The 10000-nt window shown below is 37.1% G+C and overlaps 1 protein-coding gene across 12 annotated transcripts in view; it reads right to left on the bottom strand.

Moving 5' to 3' along the window:
- Nucleotides 1-10000, bottom strand: part of LOC135226425 (protein NDRG3-like) — a 392774-nt gene that overhangs the window by 190929 nt on the left and 191845 nt on the right. For all 12 annotated transcript variants that reach the window (XM_064265978.1, XM_064265967.1, XM_064265966.1 and 9 more), the window contains one exon: nt 9663-9728. In XM_064265978.1, the coding sequence (XP_064122048.1) occupies nt 9663-9709 (47 nt within the window). In that variant the 5' untranslated portion in view covers nt 9710-9728. The remainder of the gene's footprint in view (nt 1-9662; nt 9729-10000) is intronic.

Below are 10000 nucleotides of genomic sequence, written 5' to 3' on the forward strand. Positions count from 1 at the left end.
TATTTCCCATAGCAAAGGATTAAGTGGAGCATTACTTAGCGTTTTTGAGAGAGAGAGAGAGAGAGAGAGAGAGAGAGAGAGAGAGAGAGAGAGAGAGACCTTACCTTTGAGATCTTACAACTCGTTCGGGTTTCCCCAGGTCCCTCAGTCTGAGGCACCTCTAATGTCTACCATAGAATTGCTAATGCATTTTCCGGTATATTTTGCATCTTCCAATCTTGGATGGTCTGGGATGCAGCTTAGATATTTGTCGAGCTTATTCTTAAACACATCTACGCTCACTCCTGAGATATTCCTCAGATGAGCAGGCAACGCATTGAATAGACGCTGCATTGTCGATGCTGGTGTGTGGTGGATTAATGTCCTGTGTGCTTTCCTTATTTTTCCTGGTATAGTTTTGGGCACCATTAATCTACCTCTGCTTGTTCTTGCTGATATTTTTAGCTCCATGATGTTTTCAGCAATTCCTTCTATCTGTTTCCATGCCTGTATTATCATATAGCTTTCTCTTCTCATTTCTAGACTATATAATTTAAAAAAAATTGTAGTCTTTCCCAGTATTCAAGATCCTTAGCTTCTTCTATTCTAGCTGCATAGGACCTTTGTACTCTCTGTTTATGCACTATCCTTTTGGTAGTTGAGAGAGAGAGAGAGAGAATAAGACTCCGGAAACATTAACGTAATCTATCCTAGGAATAAATCCTCGAAGAGAATAAAATTCTTTGAAAGCAAACCACACACACACACACACCACACACACACCACACCCACGACACTCGAGAGAGAGCTAGCTCAGAGAAATATAATACACCTATGCCTTTAGTTCCACATCGTAATTACCAATGAAATTTACCCTTATGTTAATAACAGTTCTGAGGCAACAATTTTTAGAGAGAGAGAGAGAGAGAGAGAGAGAGAGAGAGAATAGAAGAGAAGAGCTTACCGAAACTCTAATTAAGCGTGAGTAAACGACTTTGAAAGCAAACCTTTTAAAGTGAGAGAGAGGAGAGGAGAAGAGAGAAAGAGAAGGAAGAGGAGAGAAGAGTGGATAATGGTATTAAATTCTCTCCTTTTATGGTGGCAGCCCAAGCGTAACATAGAAGCTTGGATGATAAACATTGCAAATGCGTCTCTTTCTTTCAACACCTTCACATCAAATTGGTCGAACATGCAGCTCAGAGATCTCTTTTTGTCACCCTGTTTTCTCTCCTCTCTCTCCTCCTCTCCTTTCTTTTCCCTCCTCCTTAAGGACGTCTTCAGTATGGCATGCGTTTTTACTCATGGGTCTCACGTAAAGAGGCGATTTGTTCCTGCAGACTAGTTCCCTCCTCTCTCTCCTCCTCTCATCTCTTTCTTCTCGCTCTCTCCTCCTCTCTTCTTCTTCTTCAAACTTTAGTTGCTTCAAAGTCGTTTACCTTTCATCGCTTAATTGGAAGTCAATAAGCCTCTCCTCTCTCCTTCTCTCGCTCTTCATCTCTCCTCTCTCCTCTCTCTCCGTCTCTTAAAATGTTCCCTCAGAAATGTTATCATTAAGTAATTATCATTGTATTACCGATGAACTTACGCCCATTAAGGTGGTAATTTATATTTCCTGAATCTACCCATTCTATACAAGACGGGAAAGAGGAATAGCCAAAAGCAAATCTTGCAACCTTTTTGAAAAGATGGAATTGCAGATTTTTTTTTTGGAGACGATGTTACTACAAGCATCTAAGATATTCAACTATTTGAAATATATGGTAAATGTGCATACTTAGATGGATATGGGGATTGATTGCAAGAAATCTGGCAATCCAAAAATAGTAAAAAACCTAAAAGAAGGAAAAGGTGTAAAGTTCGAACATGCAAATATATGCACCCGTACCAATGAATCATAATCAAATAAATAACCAACCAAGTAATAAAATCCAAAATAAGAAAAGAAAACAAATCGAGAGAAATCAAAGAAATATTCAGGTAAAAGAGAGCAAACCCCACCTGAGGATATCAGAAGGTGTAGCAAAGAATTTCAAACATCCACTCCGATTCTAAACTCAGAAAAGGGATTAAAACCTGTAGTTATTTAAATGCAAGAGGATTATGGCAGAAACGGAGATTGCGATTCGACCACAAAATTGAATAATTATGATGAAGGAAGATCCAAATATAGGAGTTTGATTTTTTTAATCAAGGGGGAATTTCCTGGAATGAAAAAAAGAACAACAAATCCAGAAAACAGGAAAGAGGACATTGGGAAAATCCCTTTATTACTATCAGTCTTAAATGAAGGAGAAAACCGCAAACCAATCAATAGTGATGAATGCCGCAGGGTAGTTACGAGTAACTCAAAAAAAGAAAAATAGAAGTACTTAGAAAACTAACCCAAAATGAAAAGAAAATAGTATATTAAAATAAGTGAAACTGGTAATTCCCCAAGAGAACTTGGGAAATGATGGACAAATAAAAGTTCCTAAACCTTAATTTAGAATCAGATAGAAAAAATAAATGGAATTCCAAGGGGGGAAACCGCAATATATGGGAAAGACAAAAAAACAAGGAAAATATAGAAATATAGTACCTCAGAATGTGACTAATGGCGGGTAGAATTTGAATCTGAAATTGATGAACATTTAGTAATAATATAGACCTCCAATAATAAAGAAGTAACTTAAGATTGGAAAAATTGGATGATATATGTAGAAATTCACAAGGACTTTTGGCTGGACTATTCTCCTATCTGGTGACTTCAACTTTCCTTTCGTAGAATGGAAAGAACGAATAGAGATTGTGGTTGTACTATACATATAAAAAAGAGAGGTAATAGTAGTGCAGAAGATAAGAGGCAATTTGAAAAGCTATTAGATATGCTTACTAGAATACAACATTCAACAAATAAATCACCTGCCAACAAGAAAGGAAAATACTTTAGACCTAGTATTTGTGAACGAGATGAATTATGTTAAAGGAAATAATAGTTTTATAATGCGAGTATTTCAGACCATAATGTCATAGAATTACAGTTCATTCCAAAGCAAGTGAAAATAGAGATAAGCAAGAAATGAAAAAAAAAAAAGTGGGAAGGATATGGAAAATACAACTTCTACAGTATTAAAAAATATAAAATGGTCAGAAATTAATGAAGAATTAAACAATGATTGGGATAACATTTTCGTAAGTGATGACATAAGGGTAAATACGGAGATATTATATAAATATTGGAGAAAATTATGAAAATATATACGAAGAAGAAAAAGTAAACATCATTCATGCATACAAGAGACAGAGAAGGATCTTGTTCCAGAAAAACCCAAAAATCAGAAAGTGGAAAAAAGGTCTTGCAAAAGAAAAAAAAATGCATGGAAAGTTATAGAACTAAAAAAAGTAAGATAGAAAATGCAGAACAAAAAAAAAAAAAAAAAAGATTATACAATCAAAAGAAAATGAAAAACGGGACTTGGAAGAAAAAACCCTAACCCTTAAATATCAAGCAAAACCCCAAACTATTATTACTCATATGCGAAGAAGATGAATAAAGAAGAATAGAAATAGGAAAACCCTCTGAGAAATTGAAGGGCGGGAGATTAAACGAATAAAAAACAAAAAAAAGGAAATTTCGCAACATACTGGCAGAACGATATAAGAGAGAATTCCCAACACCCTAGAATAGATAATGAAGATAATGATATATCGAAGTAAGGGATTGAAAATAGTGAATTTATTTTGCTGACAATAGATATTAATGAAGCTGATATTTGTGCAGGCTATTAATGAAATTAAAATGGAGCTGCTGCAGGGCCATGATGGAATTCCTGCTATTTTGTTAAAGAAAGTTTAGTTCATTCTATCAAAGCAAAAGCCACTTGCAATATTATTGAAGAACAAAGTGTAGATACAGGCAAGATATATGATGAGCACAAATTAGCATATATTTACCCCTACTTTCAAAAGTGGATCAAGACTGAGGCAAGTAATTATAGGCCTGTGAGTCTAACATCACATATATGAAAGTGTATGAAAGGGTAATGAAAAAGAAAAATATTATGAAACATTTAATAAAAAATAATTTGTTTAATAAAGGACAACATGGTTTCGTACCGGAAAAAGTACACAAACCCAACTGTTAGTCCACCGTGAGAAAACATATTCAAAAATATGAAAAGCGTAAATGAAACAGATGTGGTTTTTATTTAGGACTTTGCAAAAGCTTTTGATAAAGTAGACCATAATATATTAGCGAAGAAAATTAGAAAACACAATATTCGTGGGATAAAGTAGGAAGATGGTTAAAAGAATTTTTACACAACAGAAAACAGATAGTTATTGCAAACGACGAGAAATCGGATGAAGTCCAAGGTAATATCCGTGTGCCGCAAGGTACGGTGTTAGCTGCAATACTGTTTGTTTATTATGATTGAAGGACATAGACAATAATGTTGAAGGATTCGGTAGTGAGTAGTTTCGCAGATGACACAAGAATAAGTAGAGAAATTACTTGTGATTGAAGATAGAACGCTCTACAAAGAGACCTTAACAAGTATATGATTGGGCAGAGGTAAATAGGATGGTATTTAACTCTTGATAAATTTGAATCAATAAATTATGGGAGACAGAGAAAGAAAGCCTATATGCATATAAGGGACCTAATAATGAGACCATCACAAATAAGGAAGCAGGTAAAGACCTTGGCCTGTGATGAGAATAGGAAACATGTTATGCAATGATCAAATAGCAACTCTGTTGGCAAAATGTAAAGCAAAAATGGGAATGTTGTTACGGCACTTCAAAAACAAGAAAAAGCTGAACAACATGATTATGCTTTATAAAAAAAACATATGTTCGTAGTCCACTTGAATATTGCAATATGATATGGTACCCACACTATCAAAAGGATATTGCACAAATAGAGAGTGTACAAAGGTCCGTTACAGCTAGAATAGAAGAAGTTAAGGACCTAGACTACTGGGAAAGACTACAATTCTTAAAATTATATAGTCAGAGGAGAAGAGAACGCTACATGATAATTCAGGCATGGAAACAGATAGAAGGAATAGCAGAAAATATCATGGAACTAAAAATATCAGAAAGAAAAGCAAGCAGAGGTAGATTAATAGTGCCCAAAAAACTATACCAGGAAAAATAAGGAAAGCAACACAGACATTAATCCACTACGCACCAGCATCGATAATGCAGCGTCTATTCAATGCGTTGCCCAGCTCATCTGAGGAATAATATTCAGGAGTGAGCGTAGATGTGTTTAAGAATAAGCTCGACAAATATCTAAACTGCAATCCCAGGACCATCCAAGATTGGAAGATGCAAAATATACCGGAAGATGTACTAGCAACTCTCTGGTAGACATTAGAGGTGCCTCACACTGAGGACCTGGGGCAACCCGAACAAGATGTAAGGTCTGTAAGGTCAAGTAAGGTCTCTCTCCTCTCCTCTCTCCTTTTTGGCTAGGTCCCCTTCGGGTATTTAATCGTATTTTACTGATGCTGTCTCACTAAGAACGGTTGTGGTGGCCCTGCAACTATAGCAACGCTAACTCTCTTCGTCTCCTCTCGTCCCTTCTTCTCTCCTTCTTCTCTCTCTCCCCAGGGTCCCGTATCGCTCCTCTCCCTCTTAAATCGTGGGAACCTCTAATCTCTCCGGTAACTACAGCATTCGCGAATAAAATCAAACTCTCTCTCTCTCTCTCTCTCTCAACAACACACCACACACAACACACACACACACACACACACACAAGAGAAAGGAAAGAGAGTAAATAACTATTCTGGCAGAGACTGTTCCCGAATAAAAAAAAAAACTTCCTACGTAGTAAAGTTACGGAGTCTCAATCCGCGTACTCCCAGAATTTTTAGGACTTTGTGTCCACACTGCCTCTCGTCCGGCTCGTGGTCCTTCTGAAAATACCAGGAACAGAGAGAGAGAGAGAGAGAGAGAGAGAGAGGAGAGAGAGAGAGAGAGAGAGGAAGTGTAAACTAAGATCCCCGGCTTAAGGAAGAGCGTCCTTTGTCTTTACTTGTGATGTGAGGGAAGCTTATACTTACATTTTCTGCCCTTTTTTTAGTTTTCTATAAAGGGAAAACTATTGTGCCGACTTTGCCCGTCCGTCCGTCCGTCCGCCGCACTTAAAAGCTACCGAGGCTAGAGGGCTGCAAATTGGCACGTTGATCATCCACTATTCAATCATAAATCATACCAAATTGCAACCCTCTAGCCTAAGTAGTTTTTATCGTATTTAAGGTTGAAGTTAGCCAACATCGTGCGCCTGGCTACTACGTACGACATGCCACTACCGGGCCGTTGTTAACGTTTCATGGGCCACGGGTCATACAGCATTATACCAGACCACCGAAAGATATAGATCTATTTTCGGTGGCCTTGATTATACGCTGTACAGAAAACTCGATTGCCCTATGAATCTTGGGGGGATTTATTACTTGTTCATCTTGATTAGAGTTCAGAAATGGCGACGATTTACTCTACTGGGATTCTAATTATAAATACAGTGATGATGCTTTATAACCAAGGATTATTTCTAACACTCAAACTAGTGATATATAATAGTTTGAAGGTATAGATGATTTTAATAACTTGGTAAAGAAATAAAACGAAAATCGATATTCACTATTGCCAAGAATAAAAGCATTTAGGTAGAAAATATAGTCATCAATGAAAACAGTAATCTGACTGTTACCAAGAATAAAAGTACTTATTGTGGCATATATCCTAAATATTTTATTTCGAGGGAAATCTCATCATATCCGAATAATAAAAAAATGGGTCATTTAAGGGCTCTATCTCAATGTCGCATTTAAGTGCTGTATCTCAATGTCATCATACCATTATAACGTGCCAATCAATCAACCCTGCTTACGCGAGTGAATAGTCACCAATCAGTCAGTCAGATCAGCCTTCCACCAGTAGTACTATTCAACGCTGTTTTCGACAACAAAGCTGTAGGAGACTTACGAATAACGTTGTAAAACCTAATCTTATCTCTTATACGGTTTGAAACACTCTGATGTTATCTTGAGATTAGATACGACCAAGTAACTAATAGCAGAATGATGACGAACAAGAGGGGGCTTATGACTAGACAATTAAAAATGTTACTCTCTCTTTTCACTATCATATTATTAAGTACATATTCTTTAGCAATACCAGATCGTAGTGTAAGTTAGCAAAACCAATGATGATTTATTACGAGGTTAGACATAGCTGATACGATACGTTTCTGAGGAAACACCCAAACAAAGTAAACTGTTAGAATGGAATGGAGTAAAAAATTCAGGCCAAAGGCCAAGTTCTGAGACCTATGAGGTCATTCAACGCTGAAACAGAGAGTAAAAAAAAAAAAAAACTGTTACAGGTGTAAGAGGAGGAAAATGTATCAGTTTCACGGTGAAAAAATTTGTTAGAGAGGGTGGATAGAAAGATGGAAGAGGGAAGTCATGAACGCAGGCTGAGGATTAAAGGGGGTTGCAGCTATGGGGGAAAGGAATGCTGCAATAAACTCTCTAAGTCATGCCTACAGTGCACCTCTTGGCACTACCCACATACAGGGGAAGGCAAAGCGTTCGAGACCTTCAATCTCCCAGACAGGACAAGGCGCCTACAATATTCACGTCATTTCCAATTCCGACCTTCAATGGATTTCAGTGTAAACTGAATCCAAAACCATTAGGAACTCTATAGAACTCACGGATTAGATTTTATTGTGCATCGACTGACATTGTTTTTGTAATCGGTTCAAAAACAGACAGACATTCAGCTTAGCAAAACATCAACTGAATTCTGCCCGTCATCGCACTGAACAGAGAAATGGACGGACAGAAATGCATCTATTGAATTCTCCCCTCCAGAGCTTAGTCAAAAATGGTGTAATTCAATCACCTGTCAGCTGGAGATGGGTAATGGAAAATGGCTCGCAATAAGAGGAGAGAGAGAGAGAGAGAGAGAGGTTCCAGAAACAGACATATCTATCCGGTATTTAAAAGCTGAAGAAAATGTTAATTTCCTTGAGAGAGAGAGAGAGAGAGAGAGAGAGAGAGAGAGAGAGAGGAGAGAGAGATTCCGCAATAGTGCCGTACCTATCGCAGTCTCAAACCGCAGGAAAGATATAATAACGCAAGAAAGCAAACGGTTTTGAGAGAGAGAGAGAGAGAGAGAGAGAGAGAGAGAGAGAGAGAGAGAGAGAGAGAGAGAGAAGGGTTCCGCAAACAGAGACGTATGTAAAACGGTATTTAAAAGTTAGAAGAAAACGGTAATTTCTCTGAAAGGAGAATACACACACACACACACAGAGAGAGAGAGAGAGAGAGAGAGAGAGAGAGAGAGAGAAGAGAGAGAGAGCTTTTATCTTTCGTAATTAAGCAATAAACTATACGGCTTTGAAGCTACGATTTGGGAGAAGGGGGCCCAACAATAGAGAGAGAGAGAGAGAGAGAGCGAGAGCTAGTTTATGACGACCATCCTGCAATATCCTAAGATAGATGATGCAGAAAAAGCTCAACAAACACAAACGTCTCTAACCACCACGCCATGGTACAGAGTAACCGGGAATTCGTGATCTCCCCAGTAGCCGAGAAGTGTCACAGTTCCGAGGAATGAAGGAGGCCTCTCTTTATGGCATATAAAAACGATGCTTAAAATAAGGTGCTGGAAGCCGAGGCAATTCTAAACAACGTACATTAACAGCGACCCCGGTGCCAAAGTTGCCATGAAGTTTTATTGCGCAAAATAAAAAAGACAAAAAATGTTGAAACGCACTGCGCAAAAATAAAATAAAAAATTCAATGGTAAAATACATTGCGTTATCATTAGGTACAATAATACTCGCGAAACATTTTTTAAAATCATATAAAATACTTAGAGAATACATTGTTTTTCGTGAAAAATATTGGGAAAAAAATAATACTTTGAATAATAATGTTAAAAAAAGGCGTGGCTTTCTCTCTCTTTTCAAAAATCAATATACACTGAATATATTGAAAAAAAAAAAGCAATCAATCAAAATAAAACCAGCGAAACATGTTCGAAAAAATGGTAAAAAGAAATAGCCACGAAATGCAGTAGTAGATCTAGCCAACATTCCAATTCAATTATAAGTCGACGGAATTTTTTTTTTTAAATCTATCATGGTAATACGAATCAGTAAATACAACCAAAGGATATCCATTAATTACTGTAATTTTTTTACATGGTGTAAAATATCTTAAGACAAGCTTTGGCCCGTATCAATCTTTGGCCCGTTGTAGACTCATTATATATATAATTATTCGTGCGTACTTCTTACCGACGCCATACACCAAATAATGCAAAAAATGGAAATGAACACAATACATTATTCGCCGACACACAGACGGACAAGAAAGATATATTTCATGAATAAAAGGAAGTGGAAATAACGGGTGCATAGACTTAACAGGTAACGAAATACAGATAAATTCAATGTGCACAAGTCTATTAAGTTTAGTGAGAGAGAGAGAGAGAGAGAGAGAGAGAGAGAGAGAGAGAGAGAGATCTTTTCATAATACAGAACAGATAGAAAGTATCAACATGCATTGCTTATGTACTAAAAGTCCAGGAAAACGAGAGAGAGAGAGAGAGAGAGAGAGAGAGAGAGAGAGAGAGAGAGAGAGAGAGAGAGAGAGAGAGGTCCTTGTAGTACTCACCCTAAAAGAGAGGCTTGTTCAGCCGGAATGGCGACGGATGAAGGCATCTTCGAAGATCTCAGTTTCCTGCAGAGAAAAGAAAAGAAAAAAATTCTTATTTATCTCGGAATTAAGAGTACGAATTGGAAGTGCAGGTCATTTCATTATTTACTTTAATACAATTTTTACCTTTTTAATATATTTATTAATTTATTCTTTTTTTTAATAAGAGAGAGAGATTTCTTCTTCCTGCATTTCCCTTTACCTCTTCTTACTTCTTCCTAATGAACACTCAATACTTTTGAGGGGGAATGATTTCGAGTCGATGGCCCCTTTTGATGGTGTTTGTTCCATGCTTA

This window comes from Macrobrachium nipponense, chromosome 14, assembly GCF_015104395.2.
Source record: "Macrobrachium nipponense isolate FS-2020 chromosome 14, ASM1510439v2, whole genome shotgun sequence".
Classification (NCBI taxonomy): domain Eukaryota; kingdom Metazoa; phylum Arthropoda; class Malacostraca; order Decapoda; family Palaemonidae; genus Macrobrachium; species Macrobrachium nipponense.